At 44.1% G+C, this 20,933-nt stretch overlaps 1 protein-coding gene across 9 annotated transcripts in view; it reads left to right on the top strand.

Annotated features, from left to right (window-relative positions):
• Window positions 1-20,916, top strand: part of LOC122550461 (nectin-3-like) — a 105,958-nt gene extending 85,042 nt beyond the window's left edge. For 8 of the 9 annotated variants that reach the window (XM_087987884.1, XM_087987886.1, XM_087987893.1 and 5 more), the window contains 4 exons: window positions 2,712-2,857; window positions 11,912-12,065; window positions 14,502-14,547; window positions 20,560-20,916. In XM_087987884.1, the coding sequence (XP_087844010.1) occupies window positions 2,712-2,857; window positions 11,912-12,065; window positions 14,502-14,547; window positions 20,560-20,598 (385 nt within the window). In that variant the 3' untranslated portion in view covers window positions 20,599-20,916. The remainder of the gene's footprint in view (window positions 1-2,711; window positions 2,858-11,911; window positions 12,066-14,501; window positions 14,548-20,559) is intronic. The other variant, XM_087987890.1, reaches the window with a different exon arrangement.
• The last annotated feature ends 17 nt before the right edge of the window (window positions 20,917-20,933 follow it).

The raw sequence follows: 20,933 nt of genomic DNA on the forward strand, positions 1-20,933 counted from the left end.
GCGACTCTACTTTCAAGGAGCAATGAACCTGTTCAGCAACACTCCCTAGGACCTTATCATTAAGTGTATAAGTCCTGCTAAGATTTGCTTTCCCAAAATGCAGCACCTCGCATTTATCTAAATTAAATTCCATCTGCCACTCCTCAGCATATTGGCCCATCTGATCAAGATCCTGCTGTAATCTGAGGTAATCTTCTTCGCTGTCCACTACACCTCCAATTTTGGTGTCATCTGCAAACTTACGAACTATACCCCTTATGCTCACATCCAAATCATTTATATTAATGACAAAATGTAGTGAACCCAGCACTAATCATTGTGGCACTCCACTGGTCACAGGCCTCCTGTCTGAAACACAACCCTCCACCACCACCCTCTGACTTCTACCTTGTAAGGTCAAAGCAGTTAAACTAATAGAATGTAATCAAAATTGTATAGTAATTTGTCAGCTGTGCCAACAAAGTGCCCTCTATATGTTTCCTTTATCCTCTATCTCCCACTATGTCTTAGTGTAGTCCCAAGTTCTGCAGATGGGGTGCAGAGATCCTTTTGGCTCTGGATGTTTGGATGGATGACTGCAGGAGTGTTTGTGTCTTGATGCTTCCAAGTGAGCCCTCTGTGGATGCAACTTCCAAGGATTATGGGAGGACAGACAGTTTGGTGTTGGAATGCCTGGCCATCTCCCACTGTCCTAAGAGAAGGTTCCTAAGGGGCGTTAGTTCATCCTCTAGCTACACTGTCTTGTCTCCTTGTGTTCATGGGACACCTGGAATGTCCACCAGGTTCCCTGTGTTCCTGTTGTTGTGCCTTTAGTTCAGAGGACCAGTACCTTGGGTGATGCAGTGGAGGCTTGTGCTTCTCCAGCAGACCTGAGGATACTGTATCTGGGTCTTCATGACAGGCCCAACCTGTCCCTGGTAACAGCTTCACAGTTACATGTCTTGTCACATTGCAATAGCTACTGGGCAATAAGGACCATTGCATTCCACATATCTGCTGCTCCTGTGCATGTGGATGAAGTTCCTTATTGCAGACACCACAGGGTCCTCGCTGGCTTGGGCTCAGCAGCTGCCTGGTCTCTGGCAGCTTTGGAGTAGCAGCAACATGGGCTGTTTCTTCCTTGACTAGCTGAGAATCTCTTCCTGCAAGGTGCTCTCACGATTATATGCTCCCTGACGTTCCAATACCAACATTCCCATTGAGGTATCAGTATCTGAGCCGGCAGGGACACCTTTGCCGATACTTCCTCGGAGATCTTGTATTTTCATTCTCAGGAGACAAGCGGATGGTTTCTGGGGAGCTGGCCATTTCTCCAGAGTGGTGGTGATCCAGATACTGGCCGTACATGCAAAACAAAAAGATAAGGCCAGTGGTTATAAATGGTGTATGTAAAATCAGACTGATAGTGAAGTTAAAATGAGAGTTGTAGCATATTGAAGAGTGGTATTGACTTGGTTAGCAGGATAGGTATATCACGACATTTCCGCAGGCACAGACCCAGTCTCCTGTGAGAGACAGGATTCTCTCCCCATTGGGGGTGAGGAGCTGAATGTCGAACAACCCTCTGTCCCCATCTGGGCCCTTTCAGCTTCCTTCAACGGGAATGAGATAAAGGGAGACATTGAGTGAGAAGAAAGTCATTTGCTTGGCCATTAGAATTGGTGCAGGTCAAAAGATGGGGAGGTGATTCAGAATAGTGAGTACCCAATGCAGAAGCCATGCAGGTTAAATGGTTTGAGAGTTTGCTGGGGTGGGTGCAAAGACGGACAGAGATATTGCATGCAAATACTGAAGGTGGGACAAAGAAGTCCACCAATGACTCAGCAACTAGGCTTATCAAGTAATCAACACATCACAGGCATTAGAGGCTGGCAGAGCATGAGCCTGGTGGCGTGGGTGCAGTTTCAGAGAGAGAGAGTGAATGTGAAGTTGGAGGGAGAAGAGTGTGGTTCTTTGCCTGATAAACCGAAGAAGCTAATTGACTTCCTAAGGCACTGTTGGTTGCTCCTCCTCACCATTTAGGTAGCACTGACCCAGGTGATGACCTCAGACTGGGCTGCCAAGATCTGGTGGCATGGGCTCTTCTCCCACTTCTCTAGGAGGAGGACTCCTCTCCTTTGCGCCACCCCACTTGTCAGGTCTTTTGGGTCCTTGTTGGAGAACTGCAGCACTATCTTACCTTTCTCAATCATGTTCGGATTTCCTCCTTGACCAAGCAGAGCACCTCTGGAATGCCAGTGTCAGTCTGGATGCATAAAAGCTTTTAAAATGGGACACAAGTGCCAAGGGATGCCAAACTGTCAGCAGATTTTTGGTGAGTCATGGGTTAGTCAGAAAACCGGAGGTGTTAAGATGGGAATAGATTAGAATCTGAGGGACACCATTGGAGTGGGGTGAGGTAGTTAATAAGTGTAAGGTAAGATATGATATGAAATCTCGCTGGGTTCCAGAGCAAAATTCCCTCCAAAAAAGCAATGGTTGCTTGCACAATTTTACTAAATATATAGTCTGTGGCATAATGGTAGTGTCCCTACTCTGGACTAGGTGTTTTGGGTACAACCTGCACCAGAGTTGTGTTGTAACAACCTTGAAGATGTTGATTAGTAAATATCTATAAACTGCAAGCAATTACCATAAAACCTTATGCCATTTGATTGAAGCAAATGAAATATTTTATTCTAACTCTGCAATTGAACTTTTGTTTTAATTAGGAAGAATGACTCTATTCCAGAAGGTGTGATAATACAAAAGGACAAAATTAAATTCTCCAAGTTGACTTCTGACCTTGAAGGGCTTTATATATGTGCAGCAAGCAACACTGCTGGGACTGCTTCAGGATCCTTTTATTTGTTTCCAAGTAAGTATCTTTTACTCTGATCGACATGAACATATGAAGGAGTAGCAAGAGTAGGCCATTCGGCCCCTCCAGCAATTCAGTCATACAATGATTCATATGATTGTTCCTAATTTCCATGTTTCTCCCAATGCCTGATAACCTCCTAATTAGTCAAGAATTGATCTACCTCTGCCTTAAAAATATTCAAGGATCCTGCCCATGGTGGCGAGTTCCAAATAATCATTACCCTCGGAGAAAATGATCCTCACCTCCCTCGTCAGTGAGGAAACCCCTTTTTATAAACTCTGTCCCCTAGTTCTTGCCTCTCCTCAAGTATGGGATACATGTACGCTGTAGTGGTTTTTAAGCTTAATTTCAAATTGAACAATAAACACATTTTGCGACTAAACATTGTCAAAATCACAACAATTCACAACTGAAAAATTAAACTCATATATTACAATGTGTCTATACTTAGAAACTTTTTAATACCAATTGCCAATATTATTGCAAAAGTGTCTTGCTGCAAAATTATATTTATTGCTTATTATGGCCTTTTCAAAAATAAAGGAGTTAATTTTTTTTGTCAATGTTGAATGTCTGTTTAAAGCTGTGTGTTCACTTCAGGAATCAATAGAAGCAGATAATGGCCTATGTCATCCACAAGGTTGGCTGAATGATGGGAGACAGAGTGTAAAGGTCAATGGATATTTTTTGGGCTCAAGCAAGTTTTGTAGTGGAGTTCCTGCTGAGGCGGTCCATGTTGCCACCAAGGTCTAAAAGCTCACCACATCGAATGAATAAATTATTGTGAAATTCTTTATTTGATTTATTAGTAGCTTTCAACATTTGCAACCTCTTTTTATGGATTTCTGCAGTTTACCTGCATCCATACTTATTGAAGTACTTCAGAAATTCAATCATCAAGTCTCTTGTTCATCTACATTTTCAAGAGACAACGGTTCTAGCCTGAATAATCTTTACTGATCCTGCATTCTACTTGGAATGAAGGCCAACATATAATTTGTCTTCCTCACAGCTTGCTGCAGTTGTGTGTTTGCTTTCAGCGACTAGTACACAAGCATATCCAACTCCGTTGGTACATTAACATTGCCAATCTATCACCATTTAAATAATTTTCTACCAATCTGTTTTCCTATCAAAATATGTTACTTCACTCTTATCCGTCTTATACTCTATTTGCTACATATTTGCCCAATCTCAACTAACTTGTCTTGTTGCTTCTTTGCTTCCTCCTCACTATACAATATTTCTCCTAGTATCCTCCTCTTCGTATACTTTTCTCCTCCTGTGTCATCAGCAATCTTGGGAATATTACGTTTTATTCTCTCATCTAAATTATTGATATACAGAGGAACCTCGATTATCCGAATGAGAAGGGCAGGCAGTATTTCATTGGGATAATTGATTATTTGGTTAATTGATTCAATGCCTCTACTGTAGGGCTTGGAATTTTCTGAAGTTTCCTTTCTCCTCGCTGTCCAACCTTGCTCCCTCTCTCTGTCTCAGGATTTGTTTATGAGCGGACACACACTTATGTATAAGGGACCTGCAGCATTGCTGAAGCCTCCCACCCACCCCACCCCAATCAGTTCAACGGGATTGACGCAGCGAGCACTTGCTAAGTCTGCTCCCCGTTCAGGAGACTTGGCAGCAGCCCACCACACGTGAGTCCCTTTCCCCACCCCTGCCCACCCAGTCCAAACCCGTCAGGCCCCCCATCTGTCCCCCTAACCCTGTCCGACCCCCTCACCCCAACCCTGACCCCCTTCTGACTCTCCCCAACCTGCCCCCCATGCACCCCCATCAGCACCCATGAGGCCCGCCATCCCCGCCCACCCACACCATCCCCGGGGCAGGCGGATTGGACACCAGCATTAAGACTGCTGCTTAACTTTGGGGGGTGAGTCTCAAAATAGCCCCCCCCCCAACATGCACACAAAATGTTTTACTGCAACCTTTTGACAGGTTCCATCCTTTGTCCAGTACAGGACAGTGTCGGAGTGATTGGGGAAGGGGGGGGCTTTAGGGTATGCCCCTGTGTAGAACTCCAGGGCAAAGTGTGGGGAGAGAGAGAGGGGGAGGGGGGGTGCAGGCAGCCAGTTATTTGGCGACGGTGCCTGGACTCCTATCGCTGTCTAGCACTGTTCTCGGCAGTATTTCAGTAAGTCGAGTTCATTTTTAATCATTGTAAACAAAAGACGCGATCAGTGTTGAAACACCTCTTTGATGTAATGTTTCTACCAGGACCTTGAGATCTTCTTCGCATGATCCGAAATTTGGATCATTGATATTCGGCTAATCGAGGTTCCTCTGTGTGTGTGTGTGTATATATATATATATATATATATATATAGTTTATGTGTGTGTATGTAGAAGAGTTGGGACCAAGCACTGATCCATGTGGTACCAACTAGTCACTGCCTTCCACTCCAAAAAGACCCATGTATAAGTTTTTTTTTCCTTTTCTATTGGCTAAACAACTTGCTTTCTATGTCAGTTCACATACGGATGTTGCAAGAATGCAGAACTTCCATCACATCCACTTGGGGGGGTCACTTGGGTTTGTCTGTAGCATGATGATTCAGATGCTTAGTAGGATTGTAATCGTGTCTTACAACCTTATCGGGTTGATGCCTCATTTTCAGATCAAGTGGTGCATTTTCCTTTATAACTGCATGGAACCAGGATTGTGACCTGGCGTAGGGCTGACAGAGTCAGGGAATATGCCAAGCCAGAACATCACAGATTGCACTTTAATACAGTTCTACTCAAAATGCCTCACGGATGCCTGTTTTCCAATAACCCTGTTCCCAATGTATCCCATTTAGCCCGGTGTTAGGACCATACTATCCCTTAAGTTGCTTTATGCAGATCTTTTGGAGCAGTCCATTGCCTCTTTTCAGTTTGTTTCAATCGGTGTAAATAACTATTTTAATCTTTTTACAGTTCCAGCCAGTTATCCGACTGTCTTCCAGTTGTGTCAAAATAAATGCACCAATGGAAGTCAATAAAGAACTCCTCCAGCCATTTCTCCCTCCTACAAAAAGAATCTTCCTCCTACAAAAGAATACATTTTGATCAAGTATTTGGTTATTCCTCCTCATGTCATCTCATTGAGTTCAGCATCTATATTTGTCTAATTGTACCACTGAGGTATCTGAGGACATTTTTCTGTATTCAATGTGTTACAATCATATCCATGGTAGTCATGCTTTCTACCTCTGTATTTGCAACACAGTAAAATTAACACTTTCAAAGACCGTTAAAATTGACCCCCATGATTTCTAACCAGATTTTTGAACAACGAATCCCAGACTCTGCAATTAATCAATTGCAGACACTGGTTTGATATAAGACTTGCTCTTTTATTCACAACACTGTGACTTTAACAAAGGAAAAATGAAATAGGAAATTTAACCTAACTGGTCTATGCATTAAATCCAAAAATCTTTGTCTTCAGCCCCATTCACACAAAAGGGAGGCAGACTAACAAACTTCATTATGAGATAAATTAAAGAAAATAACAAAACTGACCAAATTATTTGAGTTGTTTTCACAATGTCTTTCACAATGTCACAAAGTTGCCCCTTAGGTCCCTTTTATGTCTTTCCCCTCTCACCCTAAACTTATGCCCTGGACTCCCCCCACCCCAGGGAAAAGACATTATTTATTTACCCTACCGATGCCCCTCATGATTTTATAAACCTCTATAAGGTCACCCTTCAGCCTTCGACGCTCCAGAGAAAACAGCTCCAGCCTATTCAACCTCTCCCTATAGCTCAAATCCTCCAACCCTGGCAACATCCTTGTAAATCTTTTCTGAATCCTTTCAAGTTTCACAACATCTTTCTGATAGGAAGGAGACAGATGAGAATTGCGTGCAATATTCCAAAAGTGTCCGAACCAATGTCCCGTACAGCCGTAACATGACCTCCCAACACCTGTACTCAATACTCTGGCCAATAAAGGAAAGCATACTAAACACCTTCTTCACAATGGGTTAAGTGTTGGAAAAGGTTATAAGAGATATGATTTATAATCATCTGGAAAGGAATAAGTTGAATAGGGATAGTCAGCATGGTTTTGTGAAGGGTAGGTTGTGCCTCACAAATCTTATTGAGTTCTTTGAGAAGATGATTTAGCGGTTTGGATCAGAAATTGGCTAGTTGAAAGAAGACAGAAAGTGGTGGTTGATGGGAAATGTTCATCCTGGAGTTCAGTCACAAGTGATCTATGGCAAGGATTTGTTTTGGGGCCACTGCTGTTTATCATTTTTATAAATGACCTGGATGACAGCATAGAAGGATGGGTTAGTAAATTTGCAGATGACACTAAGGTCAGAGGAGTTGCGGATAGTGCCGAAGGATGTTGCAGGTTACAGAGGGACGTAGATGAGCTGCAGAGCTGGACTGAGAGATGGTAAATGGAGGTTAATGCAGAAAAGTGTGAGGTGATGCACTTTGGAAGGAGCAACAGGAATAAAGAGTACTGGGATAATGCTAAGATTCTTGGTAGTGTGGATGAGCAGAAAGATCTCAGTGTCCATCCCTGAAAGTTGCTACCCAGATTGATAGGGTTATTAAGAAGGCATATGGTATGTTAGCTTTTATTGGTAGATGGATTCAATTTCAGAGCCATGAGGTCATGTTGCAGCTGAACAAAACTCTGGTGTGGCTGCACTTGGAGAATTGCACACAGTTCTGGTCATCACATTATAGGAAGGATGTGGAAGCTTTGGAAAGGGTTCAGAGGCAATTCACTAGGATGTTGCCAGTTATGGAGGGAAGGACTTAGAGTCATAGAGTCCTAGAGATGGACAGCATGGAAACAGACCCTGCGGTCCAACCCGATATCCCAACCCAGTCTAGTCCCACCTGCCAGCACCCGGCCCATATCCCTCCAAACCCTTCCTAGTCATATACCCGTCCAAGTGCCTCTTAAATGTTGCAATTGTACCAGACTCAACCACTTCCTCTGGCAGCTCATTCCATACCTGTACCACCCTCTGGGTGAAAAAGTTGCCCCTTAGGTCTCTTTTAAATCTTTCCCCTATCATCCTAAACCTATGCCCTCTAGTTCTGGACTCTCCAATGCCAGGGAAAAGACTTTGCCTATTTACCCTATCCATGTCCCTTATAATTTTGTAAACCTCTATAAGGTAACCCCTCAGCCTCCGATGCTCCAGGGAAAACAGCCCCAGCCTGTTCGGCCTCTCCCTGTAGCTCAAATCCTCCAACCCTGGCAACATCCTTGTAAATCCTTTCTGAATCCTTTCAAGTTTCACAACTTCTTTCCGATAACCATGCCTGAGTTCATCTGCCTTCCCTGTTAGGCCCCTTCCATTGAAATAAATGCAGTTTTATTTATTAGTCCTACCTTGTCCCTGCCTGCCCTGAGTGTTTGACTCACTTCTGTTCTCAACTGTACCAGTCCCAGATCGATCTCTTTCCTCACTATCTCCCTGGGTCCTACCCACCCAACCTTACTAGTTTAAATCCTACCGAGTAGTTCTAGTAAATTTCCCTGCCAGTATATTAGTCCCCTTCCAATTTAGGTGCAATCCATCCTTCTTGTATAGGTCACTTCTACCCCAAAAGTGGTTCCAATGATCCAAAAAATGTAAATCCTTCTCCCATACACCAGTTCCTCAGCCATGCATTCATTTCCTCTATCCTATTCCTGCCCTCACTAGCTCATACCACCGGGAGTAATCCAGATATTACTACCCTTGAGGACCTCCTTTTTGAATTTCTGCCTAACTCTCTGTAATCTCCCTTCAGAATCTCAACCATTTCACTTCCTATGTCATTGGTTCCGATGTGGACAATGACCTCCTGCTGGCCCCTCTCCCCCGTGAGAACATTCTGCACCCTCTCTGAGACATCCTTGATCCTGGCACCAGGGAAGTAACACACCATTCTGCTTTTTTGCTGCTGGCCACAGAAACGTCAGTCTGTACCTCGGACTACAGATTCCCCTACCATAGTTGATGTCTTGGAAGCCGATGTACCCCTTGTTGCATTAAAGCCAGTCTCAATACCAGAAACTTGGCTGTTCGTGCTACGTTCCCCTGAGAGTCCATCACCCCCTATGTTTTCCAAAACAGCATACCAGTTTGAAATGGGTATATCCACAAAAGACTTCTGCCCGAGTTGCCTACCTCTCTTACCCTTCCTGGAGGTAACCCATCTATGTGACTTTCCCCCCTTCCTATAACTGCCGTATATCACATTCTGTTGCTGTTGCAAATTCCTCATCGCTTCTGTCTCTCCAACCAATCCATTCGATCTGATAAGATTCGCATCCAACAGTATTTATGGCAGATATAATCCACAGTAACCCTTAAACTCTCTTTAAACTCCCACATCTGACAAGAAGTACATGTCACTGTACTAAAGGCCATTTTTGCTCCTTCACAATCTACAGACCCAGAAAATAACACCGGCTTATTCCTCTACAAAACACTGCCCCAGGTTAAATGAATAGTTATGACATATGAAGAAAGGCTGAGGGACTTGAAGCTGTTTTTGTTCGGGCGAAGAAGGTTGAGAAGTGACTTAATTAAAACATATAAGGTATTCAGAGGGTTAGATAGGGTGGACAGTGAGAGCCTTTTTCCTTGGATAGTGATGGCTAGCATGAGGGGACGTAGTTTTCAATAGTGGGATGAAAGATATAGGACAGATGTCGGAGGTAATTTCTTTATTCAGAGAGTTGTAGGGGCGTGGAACTCCCTCCCAGCATCGGTAGTAGACTGTCTGACTTTAAATGGTCATTGGATAAACATATGGAGAATATAGGAATAGTGTAGGTTAGATGGGCTTCAGATTGGTTTCACAGGGCAGTACAACATCAAGGGCCAAAGGGCCTGTACTGCCCTGTAATGTTCTGTGATCTATGATGCTCTTTCCCAGGGACCAATTGTCTGCAGAACCTTGATCAGGAACCAACCTGCAATTAACTTCCAAATGTGGCTTTATGAATAAAGGAAAGCTTGTTTGGTCTGTTTTCCTTTTCCCACAAGCTGTCGTTTACAGTCCACAAGTCACGTTTAGCTCACCATATCTAGTTATAGAGTCACAGAGTTATAGAGATATCCAGCATGGAAACAGACTGTTCGGTCCAACTTGACCAGATATCCTAAACAAATCGAGTCCCATTTCCAGCATTTGGCCCATATATTCTCTAAACCCTTCCTATTCGTATACCCATCCAGATGCCTTTTAAATGTAGTTCCACCAGCCTCCACCACTTCCTCTGGCAGCTCATTCCATACACTCACCACCTTCTGTATGAAACAACTGCCCCTTAGATCCCTTTTAAATCATGCCCCCCTCACCTTAAACCTATGCTCTCTAGTTTTGCATTCTCCCTATCCTGGGGAAAAGACCTTGCCTATTTACCCTATCAATAACCCTCATGATTTTGTAAATCTCTATAAGGTCACCCTTCAGCTGCGGACGTTCCAGGGACAGTATCAGGAAGCATCCGAGGAGCAGTAAAATCGATGTTTCAGGCAAAAGCCCTTCATCAGGAATACAGACAGAGAGCCTGAAGGGTGGAGAGATAAGTGAGAGGAGGGTGGGGGTGGGGAGAAAGTAGCATAGAGTACAGTAGGTGAGTGGGGGAGGGGATGAAGGTGATAGGTAGGAGGGGGGGAAGGATGGAGTGGATAGGTGGAAAGGAAGTTAGGCAGGTAGGACAAGTCATGGGGACAGTGCTGAGCTGGAAGTTTGGAACTAGGGTGGGGTGGGGAAGGAGAAATGAGGAAACTGTTGAAGTCCACATTGATGCCCTGGGGTTGAAGTGTTCTGAGGCGGAAGATGAGGTTTTCTTACCAATGTCCTGTACAGCTGCAACATGACCTCCCAACTCCTATACTCAATGTACTGACCAATAAAGGGAAACATACCAAACGCCTTCTTCACTATCCTAACTGTTGCAACTCCACTTTCAAGGAATTATGGGCCTGCACACCAAGATCTCTTTGTTCAGCAACACTTCCCAGGACCTTACTATTAAGTGTAGAAGTCCTGCCCTGATTTGACTTTTCAAAATGGTGCACACCGCACGTTTATCTAAATTAAACTCCATCTCTCACTCCTCGGCTCATCAGCCCAAATGATCAAGATCCCGTTGCACTCTGAGCTAACCTTTTTCGCTGTCCCCTACATCTCCCAATTTTGGTGTCATCTGCAAACTTCCTAACCATGCCTACTAAGTTTATATCCAAATCATTTATATAAATGATGAAAAGCAGTTGACCCAGCACCGATCCTTATGGCACACCACTGGTCACAGGCCTGCAATCTGAAAAATAATCCTCTACCACAACCCTCTGTCTTCCATCTTTAGCCAGTTTTGTATCCAAATAGATATTCCATGAGATCTAACCTTGCTGACCAGGAAACCATGAGAAACCTTGTCGAAAGCCTTACTGAAGTCCATTTCGATCAGATCCACCACTCTGCCCTCATCAATCCACTTCATTACTTCTTCAAAGAACTCAATTAAGTTTGTGAGACATGATATCCCATGCACAAAGCCATGTTGACTATCCCTAATCAGTCCTTGCCTTTCCATTTCATGTAAATCCTGTCCCTCAGGATCCCCTCCAAAACCTTGCCCACCACTCAAGTCAGGTTCACCAGTTTATCGTTCCCTGGCTTTTCCTTATCCCCTTTCTTAAATAGTGGCACCACATTAGCTGACCTCCAGTCTTCCAGGACCTCACCTGTGACTATCGATGATCCAAATATCTCAGCAAGGGGCCCAGTCAGCACTTCCCTAGCTTCCCACAGAGTTCTAGAATACACATGATCGGTTCCTGGGGGTTTATCCACCTTTACGCGTTTAAGACGTTCACACCTTCTCCTCTGTAATATGGACATTTTTCGAGATGTTATTATTTATTTCTCCATGTTATTCATAGCTCTAAGCCAAAACTGATACAGGAATAAAATACAAACAATGAGAAAAACTATCGTGGGCTCTAATCGTGATGCTATGTTGTTGTTGGTATAGCATGATAGAATCTTTGAATTTATTTAGTTGCAGATGATCAGCAGCCACGTCATTACATGGTGCCCTTTATCATCATCATCCTCATACTGATAATTCTGCTCGGCGCTCTCAGCTATCTTTATCATAGAGCAAGAAAGAAACGTCCACAAATAAATAGTGACAAAGAAACTTCCCCAAAAATGTAAGTATTTTCATCGAGTACATACCCTGGGATTTAACATGTTGATATTATTTAATACTGTTGGTTGAAACGTTTCAGTCTAGTTTTTTAGATTAGATTAGATTACAGTGTGGAAACAGGCCCTTCGGCCCAACAAGTCCACACCGACCCGCCGAAGCGAAACCCACCCATACCCCTACATTTACCCCTTACCTAACACTACGGGCAATTTTTAGTATGGCCAATTCACCTAACCTGCACATCTTTGGACTGTGGGAGGAAACCGGAGCACCCGGAGGAAACCCACGCAGACACGGGGAGAACGTGCAAACTCCACACAGTCAGTCGCCTGAGTCGGGAATTGAACCCGGGTCTCTGGCGCTGCGAGGCAGCAGTGCTAACCACTGTGCCACCGTGCCGCCCACTGTTTCTTTGCTATCCAAACAACCAGAACACTCTCTGGTCAAAATCACGAATGGGTAAAACCACAGCAAACTATCCTTGCTTATTCTGTTCGATTTGTTCATGGCTTTAAACACAGTTCTTTTTAGTGCCTGTCTTCTGTGTTTCACCTCCTTGGCATCACCCCATCCTGATTCCAGATCATCTTGAACCAACAGAATATTTTCCCTCTTTTGGTGACTCTTCACTTGCCTCATTCACCTTTGACAGATACATACATAAGGATTTAGTCAGCTCAGTTATTAATGGTGCAACTGAACCATTCCTTATGACTGCCATTGAAGTCGCAGAATATGTTCTAAATCCCAGCAACCATCAATCTTTGTCCAAATGCTGTCCCTACAGTGTGAAAACAGGCCATTTGGCCCATCAAATCCACACCAACACTCCGAAGAGCATCCCACATGGATCCTAACATTGAGTCAAATAAGATTGATTCAGAATATGTCTAGCAGTTCAAAACTAGGTATCTTTGAAACCCTGTGGTCCAAATGCAGAGACAGAACCACAATCTGCAGGATAGTGTCCAGCATTATAATGATTTTATTCTCTCCGTGCATGTCAGAGTCACCGGTAAGGCCAGTATTTATTGTCTTTTCCTAATTGCCTTTTATAATTTGGTATCTCGTTAAACCAATGCAGTCCATGTGCTGTATGTAGAGGTGTAGTGCTATGAGAAAGTGAGTTCCAGGGTGTTTCTGTATCCTCTATGTCATGTTGGCTCTGCTCAGGACACTTTCTTCCCAAATTAAAGCGGACTAGATTTTACCCTCCTGAACTGGTGAATTTAAAGGGGGTGATGCTCACACAATCCAGCTTGTGACCTACTAACCATCTGTCATTTGCCTTCAACTTATTAATATTTACAGGGTGTAATGAGTGTTGAGACCTTTCTGTGACAAAATAATGCCGACTTAATGGACTTCTCCTGTATCCACTGCACTTTCTCCTACAGCAAATGGAATCTTATGCTTTTTGGGAAGTCCAACGACTTTAGCTGTGCAGTCTGGAGTCATGCATGTAGAAGGGACCCTCCGTTAAGGGTTCCCTATGGCCTCCACCCCCAAGAAGATGTTCCTCCCCCATTTAACTCTCCTCAAACCTAGCCCCTTATCTCCCTCAGGTCACTGATATCCCTCAGGCCTCTTGCCAGGACTACCAGCCTGGCCATGCTGATAGCTCGAACAATAAGAATTTGTCTTCATGCTGTGGAATCCCCACCGTACTGACAGTTAATTGTTGGGATGGAGAAATTTAGTGCAAGTCTAAATTGTAATAAACCTTGAATCTCTGAACTACAGTAGAGTCAAGTACTTTTGAACGAGTTGTAAAGGCAGTTTAGCAAAGGCCATACAATCGAGGCAATCTAAGTTTCAAAATTTGCAAACAGCATAAGTCATAGGTGAGACATTACAGGCAATGCAGATTCTGAGAAAATCGAAGAGCACCTGCAATTGAACAGTTTAAATCTATTGATATAAATTCATAGTGCAATGCAATCTTCATTTGCTGATTTCTACACTACATTAAACATGTTCTGGAGTGGACACTGGCCAGATGCTTTTCGGAATGCCTTTTTTTCTGGTTGGGTCTAACCTATTTGTCTGTTAAACATATCAGATCTAATGATTAACCAAGCTCTCTCTCTCCTGTGTTCCACGGTGTATGGAGTTAATATTCTCACCAATGTCTCCACTTTTTAGTGTCTAATTTTCCCAATGCTTCTCAGGATGCTTTTTCACATCACTGAGCTCATTACTGACTGACAGACACTTTTGTCTTTCTGTTGATGAGAAACAGGATTTTTGTGATTTGCAAATTGTTTGCCTTGCACTTCTGTGTGGAATCCCTACTTATTCATGCTTAATGACATAATATTGGGTAGCTGCTATCCTGTGGTAGGTGGCTAAAATATTAAATTGGATGAAAATATGCAATGTTAATGTTACAGAATTTAATTATCCGTCTTGTAATTTCTTCCCCCCATTCCCAAAGGGATGCCTCTGAGATGTTCCCAAGACTCCAAACAGAACGTGGTGAGGTAAGAGCTGAAATATGTTTAAGACATATGCTCAATATTTTCAGCTTTAGACACAATGCTGCCAAATACGTTAGGAAAATGTAAATTCCACTGATGTTCCCAACAGTTCTTGTCACTCTGACTTGGCCTCATGAATTCCAGTTACTGCCATTCCTGGAAATTGGATCTTGCAAAATTTATCTTTCAACCTTCTTTCAAAATTCTATACATTCTACACAGTTTTCTGCAGATTGAGATATTGCAAATGTAAACCCCCATGATTTAAGAAGGGAGGGAGAGACAAAATGGAGAACTACGGACCTGCGCGACTTCAGTTTTAGAGGAAATGTTGTATAGAGTGTGATAACTAGACACTGAGAGAATAATTATATGATTGCGCAATGTCAGTCAGAATTTAGACAATAGGTGCAGGAGTAGGTCATTGGCACTTCGAGCCAGCACCATCATTCATTATGATCATGGCTGATCATCCACAATCAGTATCCTGTTCCTGCCTTATCCGCATAAATCTTGATTCCACAATCTTTAAGAGATCTATCCATCTCTTTCTTGAAAGAATCCAGAGACTGGGCTCCACTGCCTTCTGGGGCAGAGCATTCCATATATCCACTACTCTCTGGGTGAAGAAGTTTCTCCTCAACTCTGTTCTAAATTGCCAACCCCATATTTTTAAGATGTGTCCTCTGGTTCTGGACTCATCCCTCAACAGAAACATGCTTCCTGCCTCCAGAGTGTCCAATCCTTTAATAATTTTATACGTCTCAATGAGATCTCCTCTCCTCCTTCTAAACTTAAGAGTGTGCAAGCCCAGTCACTCCAATAATTCAACATATGATAGTCCCGCCATTCCAGAATTGACCTGGTGAACCTACGCTACACTCCCTCAATAGCCAAATGTCCTTCCTCAAACTTGGAGACCAACACTGCACACAATACTCCAGGTGTTGTCTCTCCAGGGCCCTGTACAGCTACAGAAGGATCTCTTTGCTCCTATACTCAATTCTTGGTGTTGTGAATGGCAGCATGCCATTAGCTTTCTTCACTGCTTGCTGTACCTGCATGCTTGCTTTCATTGACTGATATACAAGATCACCTCGATCTCATTGTACTTCCCCTGTAACATGACTCCTTTAGAGAGTAATCTGCCTTCCTGTTCTTGCCACCAAAGTGGATAACCATATATTTATCCACATTAAACTGCATCTGTCATGTATCTGTCCACGCACCTTTTATTCCTGATGAAGGGCTTTTGCCCGAAACGTCGATTTTGCCTATCCTCGGATGCTGCCTGAATTGCTGTGCTCTTCCAGCACCATTGATCCAGAATCTGGTTTCCAGCATCTGCAGTCATTGTTTTTACCTTGTCCACTCACCTAGCCTGTCCAAGTCACGCTGTATTCTCATAACATCCTCCTCACGTTTCATCCTGCCACCCAGCTTTGTGTCATCAACAATTTACTAATATTACTTTTAACGGCTTCATCTATATCATTGATGTATATTGTAAACACCTGCGGTCCCAGCACCGAACATTGTGGTACCCCACTGGTCTCCGCCTACTGTTCCGAACGGGACCCATTTATCGCTACTCTTTGCTTCATTTATGAAAGGGAAATCATGTTCACCATTGTGTTCAAGCCTTTTGAGAAAGTTACTTGTAACATAGATGAAGGAAAACTCGTGGATGTAGTGTATTTGGATTTTCCAAAGGCAGGAAGTTAGGAATTAAAATTTCTAACAGCTCATTCCATACACGCTCCACCCTCTGGGTGAAAAAGTTCTCCCTTATGTCCCTTTTATATCTTTCCCCTCTCACCCTAAACCTATGCCCACTGGTTCTGGACTCTCCCACCCCACAGAAAAGACCTTGTCTGTTTATCCTATGATTTTATAAACCTCTATCAGGTCACCCGTCAGCTCCAGGGGAAACAACCCCAGCCAATTCAGCCTCCCCCTACAGTTCAAATCCTCCAACCCTTTTCTGAACCCTTCCAAGTTTCACAATCAGAAGGAGACCAGATTTGCATGCTAATATTCCAAAACTGGCTCAACCAATGTCCTGTACAGCTGCAACATGACCTCCCAATTCCTATACTCAATGATCTGACCTAGAAATGAAAGCATACTAAGCACATTCTTCACTATCCTATCTACCTGCAACTCTACTTTCAAGGAGCCATGAACCTGCACTCCAGGGTCTCTTTGTTCAGTAACATTCCCTTGGATCTTACCATTAAGTATGTAAATCCTGCTCTGATTTGCTTTGAGGTATACTTTCATCCTCAAATCTCCATTCCCTAATCTTCACCTCTTTTTTCAAGCATCCCATTCCTCTTCCATAACCTCTATGTGTCCATCTGAATCATGATTCCTCAATCCCCAATTTTTTTTCTGCCCCTATTGCACAATCTCCACTTCCTGATACCCTTCCTATTCTTCAGTATCCGCTTCTCAGTCTTCATTCCTCAGAATCCCCTTCTCAGCTCCTCATTCTCCAGTCTTCAATTCTCTCCAAATGCCCACTCACTAACTGTTATAACCCTGAGGACATTCAAATTCTCCCGAAACTGATGACTGGAACTCAACACAATATTCTAGTTGTTGTCCAGTTTATTAAAGGTTCAGTGGGACCTTCATTTTTTCATAACCAGTACCTCTGTTTATAAAGCCCAAGGTACCATACATTTTGCTAATTAAGGTATTAATCCATTTTGCCATGCCCAGGTATCTTAGCAAATGAACCCTCAGGTCATTCTGTCCCAACTATGCCACTATGTCTTCTTTAATTCTCCACATCCCCTCTGCCAAATGCATTGCCTCACACTTCTCAGCACTGAATTCAAGCAGCAACTTCTCTGTTCATTTTACTCACCTGAAATATGTCCTGCTGCAGTCAATTGGTATTATTATCTCTTTATCAGACCCTCGATAATTCATTTATAGATCTTCAAAACAGCAGTGAATGTGGCACTGAACCTTGGAAAACAGTGCTATCAATCTTCATCCAGTCTGAAAAACCATCATTTTCCATGACATTCTGACCTTAGTCGCATTTTTAATTCAGTGACCCTTTTTTTTCCCCAAGACACTCAGTTCTATTGACCTGTCTTTCGTGTGCTACTTTGCCAAATACTTACTTAAAATTGACATGCATAATACCCACTGCATTCTCCTCATTAGTCTTCCCAATTAGTTAATCAAAAATTCAATTAGATTTTTCGAGCATGTTCTGCCTTTTACAAATTAGTGTTAAACCTCTGACACTGCAAATAGATGGCCTAGATCATCTGAAGATAAGCTCAAAATTGCAGCCATTCAGACAGGAGTTACAAACTGGGATCATGTAGAAGTCCTTAAGCCTACTTCCTGGGTATTGTCCAGGAGGTTGAAATTTTTAACAGTTAGCCAGTATCCAGATGCCTTCAAATAAGCTCCTAGCTTTGGAGGTAGAGTCAGAAGCTGTTGAGGGTTCCAAATGACTTAACTTTTCTTGATTGACTTTAAGCTAAAGGAACCCACCAACTTCTCAAAGGAGGCAGTGGTGCAGTGGTAATTTCACTGGGATTGTAAATCAGAATCCAAGCTCATCATCTGGTGATGCAGGTTCAAATCTGATCAAGGAAGATGGTGAAATTGAGGGCAGCACGGTGGCTCAGTGGTTCGCACTGCTGCCTCACAGCCCCAGGGACCCAGGTTTGATTTCAGCCTTGGGTTGGAGTTTGCACATTCACCCTGTGTCTGTGTGGGTTACCTCCCACAGTCCAAAGATGTGCAAGCTGGGTGAATTGGCCTTGCTAAATTACCCATAGTGTTCAGGGATGTGTAGGTTAGGTGCATTAGAGGTAAATGTTGAGTAATAGGGTAGGACACTGTGTTTGGGTAGGATATACTTCAGAGGGTTGGTGTGGACCTGTTGGGCCAAATGGCCTGTTTCCACAATATAGGGATTCTATGATTCTACCTTGGGATAGCTTTTATCACTGGTCCAACTGGCAATGCCACATCCAGCAAATAAATAAAGAGAAACCTGCTCTAACTCCTGGTGAACTATTAAACTGACCAACTTCACCTCCAATCAACTCACTTCTTACACCTCCTTTGACCACTTCCCTGTAACAACCCAATCCTTGACGTCATCTGACTGCCCACAGTTATGCACGTAGAACAACGTAGTCCACTGCGGGTCCTGACCAGAGTCCTGACCCATCACCAATTTTCAAGGACCCTTGGACCCTAAACCAACCTGTCTGTCCCCTTGCCCACTCCACCTGATCCCTTCTGACTATCCGTGGACCCAATTTCCATCACCCAACCTGACTCAGACTCGATCCTCATAATCCCTGAGGTCCACTACCCAGACCAGGCCCACAGTACAAAACTGTTATCTCCTGATATCCCTCCCCAACTCCGACCTATACTAAGTGTCTACCTACTCACCTGCTCCTACTATTCTCTGAATCAGCTGTTATACCATTTCCTCATTGGCCTGACACCCCAACACCTTACCTAGGTGCCATCCTATTTCCTTCATCTGCCAGTCACCCCAATCCCCATCCACTTGGTGTTCCAACCCCTCACCGACCTAGCACTCCAATCCTTCATCCCTAATTGCTCGATGCAGCAATCCATGCAGGACTGGGGAATACCACCCAGGATGCTATTGCACTCCATGTGACAGCCTAAGGTGGTGTGCCAACTCCTGTGGCAAGTCAGGACAGATTGTTGCCATCTGTGGCAGTCCAGGGCAGGCAGCATAACATCACCTGTAAAGTACATGACTTTATTCAAAACATAGTCTTCACAGATTGAAGAATAATCTCATAAAACTGCTAAACGCAAACAAGAAATGAAATCTAGGCAGCCTTAAATAAAACTGTGCTGTTAACTTTGAATATTTTCATTTGTTAGTTGCCAAAATATTGTAGTTGAGAAAACATGGTTGCTTCATGATCAGGAATCTCTGTGTGAACGCATTTTTCAGTGCCATCTGTACTGCTCCGGACTGTGCTCCGGGCCCTGTGTACCGTTTCCTGACTTTCTTCAGGGTCCTCTGTACAGACTCCTAACTATCCACAGGGCCCTGTGTACTGATTCCTAACTGTCCACAGGCCCCTCTGTACCAGTTCCTGACCCTGCTCAGGGCCCTCTGTACCAGTTCCTGACCGTGGTCAGGGCCCTCTGTACAGGCTTCTCACTGTGCTTGGTGCCCTCTGTACAGACTCCTGACTGTGTTCAGGGCCCTGTTTACCAATTCCTGACCGTGCTCAGGGCCCTCAGTACAGGCTTCTCACTGTGCTTGGTGCCCTCTGTACAGACTTCTGACTGTGTTCAGGGCCCTCTGTACAGATTCCTGACCGTGCTCAGGGCCCTCCGTACCAGTTCCTGACTGTGCTCGGGGCCCTCTGCACCAGTTCTTGACTGTCCTCAGGGCCCTCTGTACAGGCTTCTCACTGTCTTCAGGGCCCTCTGTACAGGCTCCTCACTGTGCTTCGTGCTCTTTGTACAGGCTTCTGACTGTGCTCAGGGCCCACTATACAGGCTCCTCACTGTCCTGAGGGCCCTCTGTACAGGCTCCTCACTGTCCTCAGGGCCCTCTGTACAGGCTCCTCACTGTCCTGAGGGCCCTCTGTACAGGCTCCTCAATGTGCTTAGTGCCCTCTATACAGGCTTCTGACTGTGCTCAAGGCCCTCAATAACGGCTCCTGTCTGTGCTCAGGGTGCTCTGTACCGGCTCCTGAGCATGCTTAGAGTCCTCTGTACCAGTTCCTGATTGTCCTCAGGATCCTCCCTACAGGCTCCTGACTGACCTCAGGGCCCTCCGTACCGGTTCCTGACTGTGCTTCGGGTCCTCTGTCCTGGCTCCTGACTGTGCTCAAGGCCCTTTTTACCAGTTGCTGGCTCTTCACTGAAATCTTGGTAAGTATATATCACTGTTAATACGCTGTTCAGCTCCTTGAGCCTTTACTGTACTCCACTACATTCTGTGTGATCTGTATTTCTGTTTACTTACAGGCGTCAGAAGACATGGAGGAAAATGAACAGTCTCTTTAATCAAATTGATGACAGGCCCTGACTGTTCTAAGATTGAGATGGACAGCAACCTAACACTTGAGTTGCCATATAGGTAGCGGTAGGTGGGAAGGCAGGTGGGGTAATTGTGGTAGGTCAGTAGGGAGGGTGAAGTGGATAGGTTGGAAGGAAGACGGACAGGTCGTACAGGTCAAGAGGGCGGTACCGAGGGTAAGGGGAGGAGAGGTTTGGAAACATGTGAAGTTGATGGCATGTGGTAGGAAGGTGCTGAGGTGGAAGATGAGAAGCTCTTCCTCCCAGTTTGGATTTACTTCTGTTAATAAATCTTTTTTCCCTACATTCAAGCTATGCTGTAC

Source organism: Chiloscyllium plagiosum, unplaced genomic scaffold (assembly GCF_037043375.1).
Source record: "Chiloscyllium plagiosum isolate Xiang-an unplaced genomic scaffold, Cpla_swu_hap1 HiC_scaffold_6, whole genome shotgun sequence".
Classification (NCBI taxonomy): domain Eukaryota; kingdom Metazoa; phylum Chordata; class Chondrichthyes; order Orectolobiformes; family Hemiscylliidae; genus Chiloscyllium; species Chiloscyllium plagiosum.